Raw genomic sequence first — 20,846 nt, forward strand, 5'->3', positions numbered from 1 at the left:
AATAATTTAGTCTTATATTATTATTTCTGCAACTGTTAGATTTTATGTAAACATATCTTCAATACTGAAAGTGTATTGCCTACAACTCAAACTACAAAATTGGGAGACCTATATTGTGCGTAAATTATTCCGGTCCCTAACGGAAATCACTAGCAACTTGTTATTGTTTACGTTTGGGGCAGCAACTTTACTGTTCTATCTTTTTTGAAATCGAAAGTACGAATCTGATTTCAATACCTTTTAATAACTATGGCTAATTTATCGAACCAGAATCTTTGAAAAGTGGTAAGTACCAATAATAGTTGCGTAATAATTATTTAAGACATGTTTAGAATTATCAACTGTAGTTCCTGCAGACGATAGTTGGGCCCATTGTCGTGTTGTTCTGTCGAGTCGCACAGATAATCAGAATCAGACTCCTCCTGATTCGGAATCCGAATCGGATTAAATTACTGTTCCTTATTTTATTATGAATTATGGCCTGCGGCTTTATATTTATATATTTTTTCTATATGGTTAACTGACAAATATTGACTTTATTGTTTTAGTCTAGTGTATAAGTCTAGAGGGCCCCTTTGATCGTCACGTCAACTTCACAACTTTATCTTGAACTTGAACAGTCCTTTCTATTTCTACTCTATCTAGTAGAAGTTGCTAGTTAGTGGGTCTAATATTACAATATCATATTCATATATGATGGAACTTGGACTCTGACTCTGAATATATAGTTATGCCCATTACATGGATCTGTGTTGCTGATATGACTGTCAATCGTATGGGACTAGTAACTAAGACTCTTAATATATAGTTTTGCCTCAGTGATCTGAGATGTTACTGTTGTTACAGTTACACTCACTCACTCTATTACTATTATCTCTGTGACTATGGAAAGGAATTATGGATCTGATCTACTCCATTGACTGAAAGGAATGAACTAGTAGTCTGAATATATAGTTTTGTCTCATTGATCTAAGATGAGACTCTATTAAACAACTCTATGACTATGGAAGGGAACTATGGATCTGATTCTGATGCTACTCATTGACTGTACTCTAAGGAATGAACTATAGTAGTCAGATGTTTTATGAATGGTGCATGTTTTTCTAGTTTTTCTAAGATGTCCCTCTATCAAAAGTTGCAAAACTTTGTGTCAACCTCCGAATCAATTTCTCTTAACTGAATAAAGATTTTGGCCCATATTGAATTGTGATGCCATATCACAAAAAAAGATTTCTTCTTCACAACCTATAAAAAGCCACTTTAAAACCGCTGTCATACAATTAGAGATTTTACACTGCTAAATATTTAAACAGTTTCGCACCACAAAGTAAGAGATGACTTCACCGTTTTTCAAAAAAATCGTGTGACACAGTAGTTCCGGCTAGTGGTTATGAGTTCACATCATACTATTACAAAAATTACTATTTTCCGAATAAAAGCAAAACACATTAACATAAAGTAACAACTTATGTAGTTTGCATCCAATTTTGACTTTATAATTTATTGCTTTTTATTTACATCACGTCGCAATTACCGAAGACTGATATGAATCTCTAGTTTTAACTTATTTGAACTAGTGATTAAATACTCAAAATTGTCAAATTAACATTGAATGTTTATATTAACTTTGAAAAATTGTATCTATGCATGACCGATTCACACAGCATTTAAAGTTTTCTTTTAAACCTATAAGCTCTTAAACAATACGATATGATACAGAATCTCTATCGGTTCCTTTCTCGTAAAGCTGCGAAAAGAAGTCTACTTGTATCTATCGATAAGCCATTAAAGAGGACATCTATGGAATTGGAATTTCACAATCAACTCTGAGTTTTGCATGTTATTGTTGTTACGTTGTTGTTGAACACAAGCACATTTTGTGGAAACACTGTATCATAAATTGATGAATTTCTACTTTTGACTGGTCTACATTAAATTTATGTAATCCTCTTTGGCATAAATACCAAGCTATTCCTCAAAACTTTGAACTCAAAATAATGTTGGAAGTGCGTAATGTTCACTTTTATTTGTATTCATCAAACACGTATATTGATTGTTATAAAATGTAAACTGTCTGTCGTTCCTTCATATTCAGATTCTGTACGAACATCATATAAGTTTCAATTAACTGAAATTCCATTTTAACAAATTCTTTCAAAATGGATAAGCGGAAAATCATAATTTCGACACTATAAATCATTTTTGAGTTCAGATCCTCACCCGTTATCGATTTTAATATAGCTGTAATAAGCGAAATACTTTCCTATTGTTTTTTTTTAAGTCGTGATAAAACATTTTTATTACGACAAAATGATCCAGAGTTTCATACAAATTTTTGCAGCTGTACATCGTGAACAGCTAGCTGAGAAAAAGAAGAAAAAGACGCGCCCCTTATTAAAAATCCGACTATTGTACTCTGAATATATATTGATCTGATATGTTACTTTATTAATTAACTCTATGAATATGGAATGGAATGGAACTATGAATTTGATGCTACTCCATTGACTATATTGGATGAACCAGTACTCTGAATGTTTTTCCTCACATGAACTTTTGCCTCTTGTGGGTCTGATGTTCATGGACGTGATTTGTTAGCAAATTCAAGAGGGGAAAATTGTGGTGTTGCGAATTACAATGGTAACTACAATAAAACCAACAAATGTTGTGTGTTCAGATTGCCTATAAAGAGGAACCAGACCGGTAAACATGGTTAAACAAATCCCTCCTCGTGATGATATTGAGCCACATCCGACAAAATTTGTTATTTGTGAAAGACATCGGTCTGCAGGTGTTCCAATGAAAATTCTACCTGGCAGACCGATCATCCCTTATAGGGATGAAATAGTGTTCAAAAAATTAATAAATTCGAGAGATCCTAAGTACAACTACTATGTAGTGCATCCCTTAGTAGATATTTCGGTATTCATATTTTCTTGGGATCATCCTCCGCAGATTACCTCCCTTTGTTGATATTGTACATCTCCTTTCCCCTTCATCTAATTGTTCATCCTCTTCCTCATAATCACATTACATGTACATTCATTAATCAAGCTTCTAAAGAAATCATCCTGAATCAATCACTATAAGGTCAGTTTTTAGAATATCTAACTACCCATCCTTTCCGTTTCTTGGCTACTCCTATTCACTGCTGATAATAATAATCATTAAATATTTTTTTGGACCCAGAATTCACAATCACTCTCTAAAAAGGTAGATCTTGCCATATAATGCCCCTGCTGTTTTTTTGATGTAAATTTTCTATATTTTTTTGTTGGCCCCCACTAGCGTTGCCTGAAGATTCCATATGATTGTCCTTTCAGTATAGTTGTCCTTGGTCTGGCTTTAAGTTCAATTTTCAACATCTTAACCAACCCGACTTAATACCGTTTTGAGGCGAAGGCTCACATATCGCCTGACATGCGTCATGTCTCGTTCTACATGTTACGCGTTGCTGTTGGTCAGGGACCCTTTGTAAAGCGCTTTGAGCACGTTTAGTGGATATAAAAAGCTCAATTGGCTCAATAAGATAAAAGTCTGAAAAATGTGTGTATGATACGGTGCCAGAAAAAGCAAGAAAGAAAAATACAACAAGAGAAAAGGATATCCCAAAATGTCAGCGTCCTTGAACTTGGGATTAGTCAAGAGCGGTGGGGGCTACCTAAGGCCAGCCTGGGATCGTGAAAATATTAACGAAATAATATAGTGATAACGGAGAGACTTCGGATGGGAACAATACAGATAATGGACGTTTCGGGGACAAACCCCTCGTCAGCACAATGAATAAAGAAATACACGTTGAAAACCAATTTTATTTGTTAATAAAAATATTTAATATAATATATGATAATTTATATATGTAATTATATGCATATATATATATATATTATATATATATATATATATATATATATATATATATATATATATATATATATATATACATAAAATTAGATAATGCAAATTTGTATAATATGGGAAACGTATGTGTTTGATTGTATGAGATTTTACGGCGTTTCGACACTTTTAGGTCATTTCAGCGCCAGTAATAAAGGAAGATGATGAGGTGAAAGGTTCTAGTCTAGATCTGAAGTTAAGAAACTAGGGAACAATAGGCACCGGTGTAAGATAAAGACCTGTTAACAAGTGTGTGGAATGTTATCCACTGAAAATTAATTTGGATACAAGAGAAAGAACTGAACAAGTGTGTATGAAAGGTACCAGGCAAAGCAAGATAGAAAAATACAAGAAAGAAAAAAAACATCCCAAAAAAATCAGTCTATCTCGACTGAGGTTCGAACTCCAGTCGAGGTAGACTGTTTTTTTAATTTTTTAATTTTTTTTTGGGTGGGGGGAGGGGGGGGGTTCTTGTATTAATCTTTCTTTCTTTGTCTGTCACCTTTCACACACACTTGTCCAGAACTAGATCTGAAGTTAACTCACTCAATCCTAGAGATTTTTAAGCTACTTTTCAAAATTTTTAGAGATAGTTTTATTCCACTACCATTAACATGTGAAAAATTAAGAACAATAGCTTTGATGCTAAGTCTATAATTTGTCTCAGAAAAATGTAATAAATAGACATGGGGTAAAAGTATCCCCGGGTAATATCGTAGCCATCGTTATGTTATAGATAGAATGCGCTCGGCCAAGGAGTTCACAACATTGCCATCCGGAAGTATAACGGACCAACACACAAACTCTGTGTAACCATGAACGTTTATGTCTGGTTAATACAGTTAGTGAAAACAACTCACAAACGCGGATGGCAAAACAATAACAAAGGCCTGAGTGACGTCATCTGCATACTATCTATAGCTGACACTGAAATCCAAAAGGACTGGCAGTTGACGTCATTATTGGTTTTTGCACCGCTTAGTGAGTTGTCGTTAGTAGAGCTCATGGAAACAAGTTATTTCATTGGTTGAACTATTGAATTCAACTCACGATTTGTTTTCTTTTGTGGCCAAAGACTGGCATTTTGACGTCAGTTTTTGGTCAGTGCCAGGCCATAACTTTACGAAGGCCAAGGTAATATAGATAGTATGCGCTTGGCTAAGAAGCTCATAACAATGCCATCCGGAAGTATAACGGGCCAACACACAAAACGGTGTGTATCCATGAACGTTTATAGTCGGGTTAATACAGTTCAGTGAGCATTACTCATAAACGCGGATGGCGAAAAAAAACAATAACAAAGACCGGAGTGATGTCATCTTCGAACTATCTATACTACGGATATCGTCTGTTCGGGTTGAGTGAGTGAAAACGCTAAAGACAAAGTAAGACAACGGGGACTGGTTCAAATAAGAAACAGAAGATTGAACGAGAAATCTATCAATTTGTCTATAAATAGAACGAATATGACGTCACGCTGGTCTTTCTTATTGTATTTTGCCATCCACGTTTGTGAGTACTTCTCACTAAATTGTATGAACCAGACTATGAACGTTCAAGGTGACACATAATTTTGTGTGTTGGTCCGTTATACTTCCGGATGGCAATGTTGTGAGCTTCTTAGCCAAGCGCATACTATCTATGGAAGGAACGGAATTGACGTCACTCAGCTCTTTGTCATTGTTTTTAACAAGACATTTTATGAGTAGTTCTCACTAAATTGTATTATTCAGACTATTGATACCATGCTTTTAGCCAGAATGCTCACAACATCCGGCGACACACAAAACTATGTGTAACCTTGAAAGATTATAGTCTGGTTAATACAATTTAGTGAGAATTACTCATAAACGCGGATGGCAAAAAGCAATAATAACAAAGATCTTGTGACGTCAACTTCGTTCTATCTTTATGGGCAAACTGGTTCACCCCGACGTAATAGCGTTTTGGGGCGACGGATCACATATTATAAGAGAAGGTTCTGAATCAGATGACCCTTGTTGAAAATTAGAAGTCACATTTACGACTTAAGACATGTGAACTCGGTGATATTAGAATTAGGCCAATGGTTTTCAATACACCTTTTTACATATGATGATGATGATGATGATGTTGATGATGATGATATTGATGATGATGACGATGATGTTGATGATGATGAATGATGATGATGATGATGATGATGAATGAGTGATGATATTGATGATGATGATGACGATGATGTATGAATGATGATGATGATGATGATGAGATGATGATGAGATGATGATGATGATGAGATGATGATGATGATGATGATGATGATATTGATGATGATGACGATGAGTGATGATGATGATGATGATGATGATGATGATGATGATGATGGATGATGATGATTGATGATAAATGATGTATGATGATGATGATGATGATGATGATGATGTGATGATGATGATGATAAGATATTGATGATGATGACGATGATGATATTGATATGATGATGATGATGATGAGATGATGATGATGATGATGATGAGATGATGTTGATGATGATGATATTGAATGATGATTGATGATGATGATGTGATGATGATGATGATGATGATGATTGATGAGATGATGATGATACTGATGATGATGATGATGATTGATGATATAGATGATGATGATGTATGATTGATGATGATGTGATGATGATGAGATGTGATATATATGATTAATTATTATTATTATTATTATTATTATTATTATTATTATTATTATTATTATTATTATATTATAATATTATTATTATTATTATTATTATTATTATTATTATTATTATTATTATTATTATTATTTTGTTATTATCATTATTATTATTATTATTATTATTATTATTATTATTATTATTATTATTATTATTATTATTATTTGTATTATTCAAGGTAATGCCAGATTTGTAGAGTTTTGGACAAGGTGAAGGTAAATCGATCGCAAATTGAAGATTGGGTTGTCATGATGTCATTAATGTTTTGACAGTCTCAGTATCCAAAAGATGTCTAATTCTATAAATTTTATGGCGATGAAGATAACAAATCTGAGCAACTTTCATGAGCGTCCATACACAATCGTGAATCTAAATATGCACCTAAATTCCTGACATTTCCACCATTTACAATCTTAATTTGACTACCAGCAATGCTCAATGATTCTATTTCTGTTCTTTTCCGGTTATTTCCATAAAGTTTATTTAAAACCATCCAATCTTTTATGTCTTTCACGCACGATTCCACTCGAGATACAATGTCCACTCTCGTATCGTTAGTAACAGGGAAATAAATTTGAGTATCGTCGGCATACAAGTGAAAATTCAACTCATACGCCGAGATAATAGAATTTATGGGTGTTGTATATTATAATTATATACCTTCAATTCACTCCCCCCCCCCCCAACCCCCTACATCCCTCCCTTCTCACAAATAATCGCAATGTCGAGCATTCCCTAATAGAAAGTAAATTAATTAATTAAATAAATATAAATAAATGAATTATAAAAATTAAGAGCGGAAAACAAACAAATGCAGTCAATGAACAAACACAAAGAAAAACCAGCCAAAAAAATACATTAATTTTTTTTTTTCAAATTTAACAAAAACAAACAAACCAGAGAAAATGATCAGGAAACAAAATAACAACAACAAAAAACATAATACGAAAAAGAAAAATGGCATTAACATTGCTAAGGCATTTCACAATCTCTCAGTATAATATCCACCACTATCACTGTCACTCTCACTGTCAGAGCTCCCAGAATGCACAATGATTTTGGGACCTTGATGTTGAAGTTCTTCCAACTGCACAACCGATAAAGTTCTCAACTCTCCACCTCCACTTCCTCCTTTTCCTCCTCCACTTATTCTCTCCCCGCCTTCTCCTCCAACAGCTCCTCTACCTCTCTTAGTCATCGCTTTCTCCTCATCGGCCAACTCAAGACCTTTATTAAGCTGCTCCTTTCCGAGTTCCTCATAAATTGCCGAAAGCTTCATCTGTTTATCTTTCCTCAGAATAATCACCAAAAGAACAACACAAGGAATCAGAAATATACAGCCGGCCGCAATACCGGCAATCATTTTCTGCAAATTATTTGACGCATCGTCTTCTTCGTCATCTTTCTTTTTATCGTTGTGATTGTTATCGGTTTTATCATTGGCTGGATTTGACCAATCAGTACACGCGGTATTATCGTAAGGGGTTTCCCTCGCGTGACCTTGAGATTGATTGTAGTTCACGTAAACGCAAAATCTAAGATGGCGGGAATTTGGAATGTGAAGATAAATTGAGCGAATTTCTGGAAATATTTCCATGGATTTGAACTCGAGACCTTCGTCCGAAATGACGGTGGTTGAAGTATTTACCATCGCGATGTCGTGAAGGTTTTTGGTTTGGGTCTTATCTTGTTGGACAGTTCTATAGCTGACAACAAAATTGGAAATTGGTGATTGTGTTGTTGTTGTTGATGATGATGATGATGATGATGATGATGATGATGATGATGATGATGATGATGATGACGATGATGATGATGGTGGTGATGTTGATGATGATGATGATGATGATGATGATGATGATGATGATGATGATGATGATGATGATGATGATGGGATCACATTGTTATTGTAGCTGTTGTCGTTGTCGTTGATGTTTATCGTCCATGAAATAATGACTAAGTCGGCCTTGACCTTTTGTATTTTAGATATCTTGAGGGGATTCTCTGAAGGGCGAGAGGTTGTAATAGCCCCAGTGTTGATGAAGAGGTCTCGGTGGTCGCCTTTTGATATTCCATTGGAATTTGGTTTTGAAGTCGTATTGACTTCTATTCCTCCTGAAGTCGTTTTTATGGTCGTTGTTGCTATTGATGATGACGAAGATAAGGTAGATGATGAGGCGATTTGACACAAAACTATTCCAAGAAATAATAGAAAAACTGAAGAGAATGACATTTCAATAGTAATAGCCATTTTGGAATGTTTTCTCTATATTTCAAATCCAATTCAGATCGGATGAGGTATGTTTCGTACTAGTTATTAACGCGTATGGGGTATCAAGATAATACTTTATCACTATCTATATTTCGGTTGGAGACACTCGACTTTCAGAATTAGTTTTCTTTAAAATCCTTTTGCCAAACCTTTACGTAATCAGTTGTGATTATATTACATATTCAATCAAACTTATCAATCAATGGCACAAGGAATGGTATGTAACACATCAAATTTGGATAATCTGAAGGTCCAAGGTTCAATACCCAGTTGAGGATGAAGGTTAACCGGGGATTCTTTGTTATTTTGTGTTATTATTTTTTTTTCTTGTAATTTAAAAACTGTTGTTTTATCTTGTACTCCAGCATCATACCACCATTTCCAGAATGTTATTTACTGTAGTAAATTAGTGTGCGTGTGTTTATTGTTTACCAACCTTGCACAGAATTTGAATAAATGGGATAAACTAATTCCATTCAACAAAATCATTCTATGCATCAGGCACGTTGCATTTGCTATTTAGGTCTCTTCAATCAGTGTTAAAGATGTCTTATATTTCAGCCATGTTCTTGCTTAACAAGAAGACGAGTAAATAGAATTACACATAGGAGTAGAATGCAGCCATCATCATTGACACATTCTTTTGAAAAGTTTAATAGACTATGTTGTCCTTGATGGTACCCAGGGATAGATGGGGGGGGGGGGGGGGTAAATTCGGGAAGTCTGGGAGTGTTGAATTTCAGGGGTTTTTTGTGGGAGATTATTCCATTACTGAAGATCAAGTTGATGTTCACGAAAGCGTGTCGAATGTTGGTTGGTCACAGTTGACTGCTTTGGCTGTTTTCAATTAAGATTTTGACTACCTGAAAAGAAAACGAAAACAAAATATGAAAATGTTTGTTCAGTTTGGAAATGGTGACAATGGTTGAGTTTTGGAAAAGTAGCTGGTAATAAGGTAAATGTGGTCTTTTGGTTTGACACTCGCTTTCAGATTGGAAGGTCCTGGGTTCGAGCCTCAGCTCGACGCATAGTTGAGTCCTTGAAAACTCACATTCTCTCACCGTACTCATGCTTAAAATGAGTACCTCGCCGTTAACAGCGTTGCCTCTGACGGAACTACAATTGTAATATCGTCTATCAGGCGTCATGTCTCGTCCTACATGTTACGCGTTGCTGTTGATCAGGGACCCTTTGTAAAGTGCTTTGAGCACGTTTAGTGGATATTGCGCTATATAAAAGCTCTAGAATTTTATATATATAGTAGAAACGGTCAGAAAAATGAGATTATTAAAGTTTTTGCAACTTTACTAGAGGTTCAACGTCCCAGGTTTGAGAGTTTTTGCCAAGATGAGAGTCATTTAAATCGATCGATATTTGAGGGACGAGTTTTCTGGCCAAATTTGTAAATACGTGCCTTTCCAGAGTTCTGCAGTTAACAGGTTAATATATATATATATATATATATATATATATATATATATATATATATATATATATATTATATATTATATATTTATATATATATATATATAGTATATATATATATATATATATATATATATATATATATATATATATATATATATATATGACTGACGACATGGAGAGCATAGAAAAAGTTGTCTCGGCCAAAAATTTGTGACTTTATTTATAATTTAAATTTTATATTAGCTCTAACCAACATTATCGAGCGTTCTCATAGCTACAAGTACCCACCAATATACATATATACATATTGATGAAAGAAAGAGTAGGTCTACCTGTCTGTCTGTCTGTCTGTCTGTCTGTCTGTCTGTATGTGTGTGTGTGTGTGTGTGTGTGTGTGTGTGTGTGTGTCGGCTACAGGGAAAACCAGACTACTATCTGCTATGAAAATTATCCAATTGAGAAATTAAGGACCAGGCATTGGTATAAGATAAAGATCTGAACAAGTGTGTATGAAAGGTGCCAGACAAAGCAAGAAAGAAAAATACAAGAAAAAAAAATCATCCCAAAAAATCAGTCTACCTTCACTGGGGATCGACCTCAGACCTGCTGATTACCGTTAATCAGAAGGTCTGAGGTTGGATCCGTAGTCGAGGTAGACTGATTTTTTATGGTAATCAGAAGGTCTGAGGTTCGATCCCCAGTCGCGGTAGACTGATTTATTTTTTTTTTGTATTTTTTTTTTTTGGGGGGGGGGGGTGGTTTTTTTGTTTTTTTGTTTTTTAATTGGGGTTTTTTTGTTTGTTTTTTTTTTTTTTTTTTTTTTGGGGGGGGGGTTCTGTTTGTTTGGTTTTTTTTTTTTGGTTTTTTTTTTTCTTTCTTGTTTTGTCTGGCATCTTCCATACACATTTCTGGGTGGGGTTCCCGACCTCCCAAAGTGGACAGGGTGGTACTTGCGGTGTCTTCTATACTTTTCTTTCGGTCTTTGTCTTGGAATGAGATTACTAAGTTTTGTGGTGACCCTGGCTGGTGTCCTTGGCTTGGAGGGAAACAGTTGAATGTATAGTTATAGTTTAGGGAGATGACATTTTTTTCCTTGAAAATTATCTCTCTGTTATGTTACTGTTATTTATTTATTTTAACATATGATCTGTTAACATTTGAGTGTATTCCTCTTAGTGGGATCATGTGCTGGTGTCTGGGTGAAACATTTAGGTAGTCTCAAACTAAGTGTACACTGACTGATAGTAGAAAACGGTAAGGGCTGCCTGAAGCCGGTGGTCGTAAAATACTAATACTATACTATACTAATACTAGCAATACTTCATTATATTTTATTTGTGTTCCACGTTTATTTGTGTATTGTTGTGCTGACGAAGGGTTTGTACCCGTAACGTCCATTGTCTGTTTTGTTCCCATACGAAGCCTTTCCATTTTCACTCTTTCGTTAGTATTTTACTGACTGATAGTGTGCTCTTGGAATCTACTTCTTATTTGAACCATTCTCCTTTGTCTTACTTTTTCCTCAAGTCCTTTTAATTGTACATCTAGAATGTTTTCACTATCCAATTTCCATCCTTTTTACTGGCGCTGATATAACCGTAATGTGCTGTAAGCGCCGTAAACCCTTAAAAACAAAAACAAAAACAATCATACACATTAAATTTGTTCAGATCTTTATCTGAAAAATATCCTGTTCGTTGACATTTTTATCTTTCTAATGCAGGATCTCGACATGTTTGCGATTTAGGTCGAGTTGACAATGACCGTATAGATAGAATGCGCTTGGCCAAGGAGTTCACAACATTGCCATCCGGAAGTATAATGGACCAACACACAAACTCTGTGTAACCATAAACCTTTATAGTCTGGTTTAGCGGATGGCAAAAACAATAACAAAGGCCTGAGTGACGTCATCTGCATACTATCTATACAAATGTTGAAATCAATGTTATTCGATACCTTATATTTACGACGCCATTCTCATTCTAAACAGAAAACAAAAGACATTTATGTTTTGGTGCGTTGAAATTTAACACTGATTATAAACGGGAAAAAACAAGGGAGATAAAAAGTTATTAGTATTATGTGAAGTGGTTCTTATCAAAAGGGTTGGTATGAATGTAGTATTTACACTAGTGTTACAATTATTATTATTATTATTATTATTTATTATATTATTATTATTATTATTATTATTATTATTATTATTATTATTATTATTTATTATTATTTTATTATTATTATTATTATTATTATTATTATTATTATTATTATTATTATTATTATTATTATTATTATTATTATTATTATTATTATTATTATTATTATTATATATTATTATTATTATTATATTTTATTATTATTATTATTATTTTATTATTATTATTATTATTATTATTATTATTATTATTATTATTGTTATTATTATTATTATTATTATTATTTTATATTATTATTATTTATTATTATTATTATATTATTATTATTATTATTATTATTATTATTATTATTATTATTATTATTATTATTATTATTATTATTATTATTATTATTATTATTATTATTATTATTATTTATTATTATTATTATTATTATTATTATTATTATTATTATTATTATTATTATTATTATTATTATTATTATTACTTATTAATATAATTTTATTATATTTATGTTCTTTTTAAAAAATTCTCTGCAGCTGATACCAATGTATGTCATGTTTAATGAAACGCTCTCAAATCAACGCAAAATGTTGTCAATTATGATAATGTTGATACAAGCCAATGATTGTTTTCGGTTATCAGACCTGCTAATATGGGTACGTTGTATCGAGTGTTACAAAATTGACCTTGTTTGCACCACCTTCTCACAATAACCGGTGTACTCTTTATGAGGCTATGTGATCTACTGGTATGACACTCGCTTTCGGACCGGAAGGTCCTGGGTTCGAGTCTCGCGCTCGGCGCATAGTTGAGTCCTTGGAAAAGGCTCTTTACCCACATTCTCTCACCGTACTCAGGTGTAAAATGAGTACATGGCCGTTAACAGCGCTGTCTTTGTCCGAAAAATTGTAATATCACCAAACAGGCGTCATGTCCCGTCCTATATGTCAAATGTTGCTGTTGGTCAGGGACCCCTTGTAAAGCGCTTTGAGCACATTTAGTGGATATTGCGCTATATAAAGCTCATTTTTTTAGCCATTGTTAACATATAGCCTGACACTAGAACCATTGCCATCGTAAAGTTATGGCCTGATACTGACCAAATAATGACGTCAAAATGCCAGTCTTTTGCCACAAAAGAAAACAAATCGTGAGTTGTATTCAACAGTCCAACCAATGAAATAACTTGTTTCCATGAGCTCTACTAACAACTCACTAGGCGGTGCAAAAACCAAATAATGACGTCAAACTGCCAGTCCTTTTGGATTTCAGTGTCAGGCTATAACATAACGATGGCTACGCTAGACCCCTCTAGGACTGACAGTTTGACGTCATTTTTTAGGTTTGTGTAGCGTCTAGTGAGTCATTTTTTTGGTCAGTGTCGGGCTATAACTTTTGATGGCTACGATCAAGCTATAGATAGCATGCGCTTGACTAAGAAGCTCATAACATTGCCATCCAGAAGTATAACGGACCAACACACAAAACTGTGTGTATCCATAAACGTTTATAGTCGGGTTAATACAGTTCAGTGAGCAATACTCATCAACGCGGATGGCAAAAAGCAATAACAAAGACCTGAGTGACGTCATCTTCGAACTATCTATAAGTTAACGATGGCTACGGTTCTAGTGTCAAACGTTGGCTTCGTTCTGAAGGACTACAAAATATTTTCCTTAACAGCGCATGAATATTCGGCCATGATTGACATATAGATAGTTAGAAGATGACGTCACTCATGTCTTTGTTATTGTTTTTTGCCATCCGCGTTTATGAGTAATGCTCACTGAATTGTATTAACCTGACTATAAACGTTCATGGATACACAGTTTTGTGTGTTGGTCCGTTATACTTCCGTTATACTTCCGGATGGCAATGTTATGAGCTTCTTAGCCAAGTGCATACTATCTATATTATGTTAACGATGGCTACACTCTGAAGGACTACAAAATATTTTCCTTAACAGCGCACGAATATTCGGCCATGAGTGACATAATATTACACAGTTGTCGTTCTTTGGTCTTATAAATATTATCTCTATCGACGTAATCTTATTTTTCAGGCCTGATAACCCAATTCCTTATGGGCTCATTGTTGTAATGGAAATCCCAATGAAGGACACAACGTATGGCCCATTACAGCAATGTTAAACTAGGCCCATAAGTGGGTTCGGTTGTCAGACCTGCGCATATGTATACGTCGGTATCAATAAATATTCAACCTTTTAAATCTCTTAATATAGATAGAACGAATTTGACGTCCCTCCGCTTTTTGTTATTGTTTTTAGCCAGCCATTTTTATTTATGTTTGTAGTTCTCACTAAATTGTCTTAATTAAACTTTTAACGTTTTTATGTTACACATAGTTTTGTGTGATGGGTCGGAAGGTCCGGCTGGCATTGTTTTGAGTATTTAAAGTAAACGGACAGCATCAATATCCGGGATCTTACAGATCATGATGGTTCATAGAGGGAACGAAGTTGGCGTCACTCAGCAATTTGTTATGATTTTTATACTACGTGTTAGTTACTGAAATATAGATAGTATGCGCTTGGCTAAGAAGCTTACAACATTGCCATCCGGAAATACGATACAACAACACACAAAACTATGTGTAACCTTAAATGTTTATAGATAGTTCGAAGATGACGTCAATCAGGTCTTTGTTATTGTTTTTTGCAATCCGCGTTTATGAGTAATGCTCACTGAACTGTATTAACCTGACTGTATGCGTTCATGGAAACACACAGTTTTGTGTGTTGGTCCGTTATACTTCCGGATGGCAATGTTATGAGCTTCTTAGCCAAGGTTATACTGTCTATAGATAGAATGCGCTTGGCCAAGGAGTTCACAACATTGCCATCCGGAAGTATAACGGACCAACACACAAACTCTGTGTAACCATGAACTTTTTTAGTCTGGATAATACAGTTTAGTGAGAACAACTCACAAACGCGGATGGCAAAAACAATAACAGAGGCCTGAGTGACGTCATCTGCATACTATCTATAGTCTGTTTTATATCGTGTTGTGAGAATTACTCATAAACGCGGATGGCAAATAATTATGTCAGACCTGAGGGACGTCAACTTCATTCTATCTATAGATAGTTCGAAGTTGACGTCACGCAGGTCTTTGTATTGCTTTTTGCCATCCGCGTTTATGAGGAGGTAATTCTCACACCACTGTAATAACCAGACGATAAGCGTTCAAGGTTACACATAGTTTTGTGTGTTAGTCCGTTATACTTCCGGGTGGCAATGTTGTGAGTTTCTTAGCCAGGCTCACACTATCTATAGATAGTTCGAAAATGACGTCACTCAGGTCTTTGTTATTGTTTTAGGCCATCCGCATTTATGAGTAATGCTCACTGAACTGTATTAACCCGACTATAAACGTTTATGGATACACACAGTTTTGTGTGTTGGTCCGTTATACTTCCGGATGGCAATGTTATGAGCTTCTTAGCCAAGCGCATACTATTTATACCAATCAGATTTGAAACGTTAAAAGTGTCGCTTGTTATATTTACTGTGTCTGACGGTCGTTGTGAGTATACTACCTAAACGCATAGCAACAATTGATACTATGCATCTTGGTAAAATACTCACAACATCTGCCAGTGAGATGAAAGCGTTACGTACCAACACACACACACACACATACACACACATACACACATACACACACACATACACACATACACACACACACACACACACATACACAACACACATACACACACATACACACACAATACACATACACACAACACACATACACACACACATACACACACAATACACACATACACACACACACATACACACACATACACACAACACACAACATACCACACAACACACACATACACACACATACACACATACAAAACACTACACACATCACACTAACACACATACACACAACACATACACATCACACATCACACACCCATACACACACATACACACACACACACACACACATACACACATACACACACAATACACACACACACACATACACACACACATACCACACATACACACATACACATACACATACACACACATACACACACACATACACACACAACACACATACACACAACACCACATACACACACATACACACACACATACACACACACATACACACACATACCACACACATACACACACATACACACACATACACATACTACACACACATACACACACATACACACACACACATACACACACATACACATACACAACACACACATACACACACACTACACACACCACATACACACACATACACACACATACACACACAACACACACATACACACACACATACACACACATACACACACACATACACACATACACACACACATACACACACACATACACACACACACATACACACATACACACATACACACACACATACACATACACACACACATACACACACACATACACACATACACACACATACACACACATACACACACACATACACACACATACACACACATACACACACACATACACACACATACACACACATACACACCACACACACATACACATACACATACACAAACACACACATACACACACACATACACACACACATACACACACAAACACACACATACACACACAAACACACACATACACACACACATACACATAAACATACACACACACATACACACACACACACACACAACTCTTGTGTGACCTGAAACATTTGTTGACTGACGCTTGGCATTTAGGTAAAATGTGACCCTTCGCCTCAAAACGGTATTAAGTCGGGTTGGTTAAGATGTTGAAAATTGAACTTAAAGCCAGACATATCAGACTTGTGTTGAGTTTGTATGTTTTATTGAGGAGAATGGATACCATATTTTAGGGTGCTAATGCCAACAATGTATATTTTTGACCATTTAAGCATTGAATTTGGCTTTTAAGCATATGGCGCGTTCCGACATAATACCGTTTTGAGACGATTTGTCACAAATACTCTCAACATCATTCAGCCGGATATAACAAATGTGTAACCTTGAGCTCTTATAATCGGATTGATAGAATTTAATGAGAACTAATCACTAAAATGGTTGTCTAAAAACAAAAACAAAGAGCTGAGTCGCGACGTCAACTTGACTCCTTCTATAGATAGTATGCAGATGATGTCACTCAGGCCTTTGTTATTGTTTTTGCCATCCGCGTTTGTGAGTTGTTCTTACTAAACTGTATTAACCAGACTATAAAAGTTTATGGTTACACAGAGTTTGTGTGTTGGTCTGTTATACTTCCGGATGGCAATGTTGTGAACTCCTTGGCCAAGCGCATTCTATCTATAGATAGATCGAAGATGACGTCACTCAAGCATTTGTTTTTGTATTTTGCCATCCGCTTTTGTGAGTGATTCTCACTAAACTGTATCAATCACACTATAAAAGTTCATGGTTACACACAGTTTTGTGTGTTGGTCCGTTATACATCTGGATTACAATGTTATGAGTTTCTTAGCCAAGCACATACTATCTATAAACGTTCATGGTTGGACACAGTTTTGTGTGTTGGTCCGTTATACTTCCGGATGGCAATGTTGTGAGCTACTTAGCCAAGCGCATACTATCTATAGAACATTTTGTGTAACCTTGAACGTTAGTCTGGTTAATACAGTTTAGTTAGAATTACTCACAAACGCGGATGGCAAAAATACAATAACAAAGACCTGAGTGACGTTACCTTCGTTCTATCTACAGTTATTGGCGTCACTCAACTCTTTGTTATTGTTGGGTTTTTTTGACAGCTATTATCACAATAATAGATAAAAAATAGAGCTTCTGTATAGCGCAATACCCACTAAATTTGCTCAAAACGCTTTACAAGGGGTCCTTGACCAACAGCAACACGTAACATGTAGAACAAGACATGACGCCTGTTAGACGATATTACAAAATTTTTTTTCCGACAGAGTTGACGGCCAAGTACTCATTTTACACTTGAGTACACGTGAGAGAATATGAGTAAAGAGTCTTTTCCAAGGACTCAACTATGCGCCGAGCGAGTGAGGCTCGAACCCAGGAAAGTTCCGATCCGAAAGCGAGTGTCATAACACAAGACCACATAGAGCCGCATAATAGAAATAAATAATAATAATAATAATAATAATAATAATAATAATAATAATAATAATAATAATAATAATAATATTATTATTATTATTATTATTATTATTATTATTATTATTATTATTATTATTATTATTATTATTATTATTATTATTATTATATTATTATTATTATTATTATTATTATTATTATTATTATTATTATTATTATTATTATTATTATTATTATTATTATTATTATTATTATTATTATTATTATTATTATTATTATTATACAGCGCTCATTCTCGTGTAAAACACGAGCTCTGGGCACTTTACAATATAAATTATCAATTTTAAGTGGAAAAAAAGAAAAACAAACAAATCACAACAAAATTTTAAAAACTTACATTCCAGCAAACATTTCTTCCTACTATGTCCGTCAGCCAATTTATCCTACTGTCTATAGAGAACAATGTTATATTATTATTAGTCATTGATTGTCACTCCTTACTATGTTGCCATTATCATTTTTATCATAATTTTGCACACCGACCACAAACTGATAAAAACGCAATAGATAATAATTTGCACACTCCACTAACTAAATATCTACGCGCTATCTCGCTCGCACAATGCAAAGTCTTGAATGACGCTAAAGTGAAGGGAAGGCCCCCGCCCATCTTTAAAATTCCTTCAATGTGCAGTATTTCGATTGATGCCTCTAAAAACAGTAACATTATATTTAATAAGTTGAGTTTACTGATATCTTTTTAAGAGAGAGAGAGAGAGAGAGAGAGAGAGAGAGAGAGAGAGAGAGAGAGAGAGAGAGAAGATAGAAGATAATCGCATACTTTATATAGATATATAAATATATTTATTTGATTGACGCCTCTAAAAACAGTAAAATATTTAATAAGTTGAGTTTATTGCTATCTATTTTAAGAGAGAGAGAGAGAGAGAGAGAGAGAGAGAGAGAGAGAGAGAGAGAGAGAGAGAGAGAGAGAGGATTGGAGATAGTGGCATACTTTAAATATAGATAGTAAATATTTTCACACGGTAGCTCGCGACCTTTTGATACCTTAAAAATTGAAGGTAGCGTGTCCACCTTTCGAAATTGGATTCAGTAGTCTGGTGTCACGTCCGCCCAGCAACGAGCAGCTTGGTTCTAAACAAAGAAAATCGGTACTTTTATTCTTTATGCTGGCTAGAACTTTTTCACATTTCATGTGATCAGAATTTATAAAAGTCAAACCATAAAAAGATTTATGTTTTTCTCCTCTGGGTACACTTTTAAGCCCGTCGGATAAGTATTTCATTAGTGCGTCCGCAATTGTTTCGATAGTTTAGCACCAGTTATTAAGTTACGATGCGTCATTACGAGGGAAATGACATCATGACTGTTGACGTCCATTGCATATCACGAGGAAGGTCAACCTATTTTTTAAGTATTGGTTCTGTTTTTATTTTTTTTTTAAAGCATGATCACGATCATTATATCAGTTAAAGATAGATGAAGATGACGTCACTCTTGTCTTTGTATTGCTTTTTTGCCATCCACGTTTATGAGTAACTTTCATTCAACTGTATTAACCAGACTATAAAAGTTCATGGTTACACAGAGTTTTGTGTGTTGGTCCGTTGTACTTCCCGATGGCAATGTTTTGAGCTTCTTAGCCAAGAGCATACTATCTATAGATAGTATGCAGATGACGTCACTCAGGCCTTTGTTATTGTTTTTGCCATCCGCGTTTGTGAGTTGTTCTCACTAAACTGTATTAACCAGACTATAAAAGTTCATGGTTACACAGAGTTTGTGTGTTGGTCCGTTATACTTCCGGATGGCAATGTTGTGAACTCCTTGGCCAAGCGCATTCTATCTATAATATCATGGTCTAGTGTTATGATACTCGCCATCGAATCGAAATTCCTGGGTTCAATTCTATCCGGTTCAGAGCGGCGCATATTTGAGTCCTTGGAAAAGACTCACATTCTCTCATCGTGCTTAGACGTTAAATGAGTAACTAGCACCTATTTGGCCGTCAACAGCGTTGTCTCTGTCGGAATAAATTTAATATCGCCTAACAGGCTTCATGTTTCATCCTGCATGTTAGTTAAGTGCTGCTGTTTTCAGCACGTTTAGTGGATATTGCGCCATATAAATGCTCTAGTATTTGTCAATAAAAATTTTGTCGGGATGATTAGGACTGACGTATGCATGTATGCAGGTCTGACATCTG

The 20,846-nt window shown here is 34.9% G+C and overlaps 1 protein-coding gene across 1 annotated transcript; it reads right to left on the reverse strand.

The window, feature by feature from the left end:
• Positions 1-6,791: 6,791 nt before the first annotated feature.
• Positions 6,792-19,158, reverse strand: LOC144959601 (uncharacterized). Its single transcript, XM_078892226.1, has 2 exons — positions 19,017-19,158; positions 6,792-9,763 (listed from the first exon to the last, which is right to left on the reverse strand). Exon 2 carries the CDS (start codon positions 8,877-8,879, stop codon positions 7,611-7,613), a length of 1,269 nt encoding a protein of 422 aa, XP_078748352.1. The 5' UTR covers positions 8,880-9,763; positions 19,017-19,158; the 3' UTR covers positions 6,792-7,610.
• Between the last annotated feature and the right edge of the window lie 1,688 nt (positions 19,159-20,846).

Source organism: Berghia stephanieae, chromosome 14 (genome assembly GCF_034508935.2).
Source record: "Berghia stephanieae isolate SIO BIC M18660-M18661 chromosome 14, UCSD_Bste_1.3, whole genome shotgun sequence".
Classification (NCBI taxonomy): Eukaryota; Metazoa; Mollusca; class Gastropoda; order Nudibranchia; family Aeolidiidae; genus Berghia; species Berghia stephanieae.

Coding starts and splice junctions, on each gene's coding strand:
- LOC144959601 (XM_078892226.1), bottom strand. CDS start 8,879: ATGGCTATTACTATTGAAATGTCATTCTCTTCAGTTTTTCTATTATTT.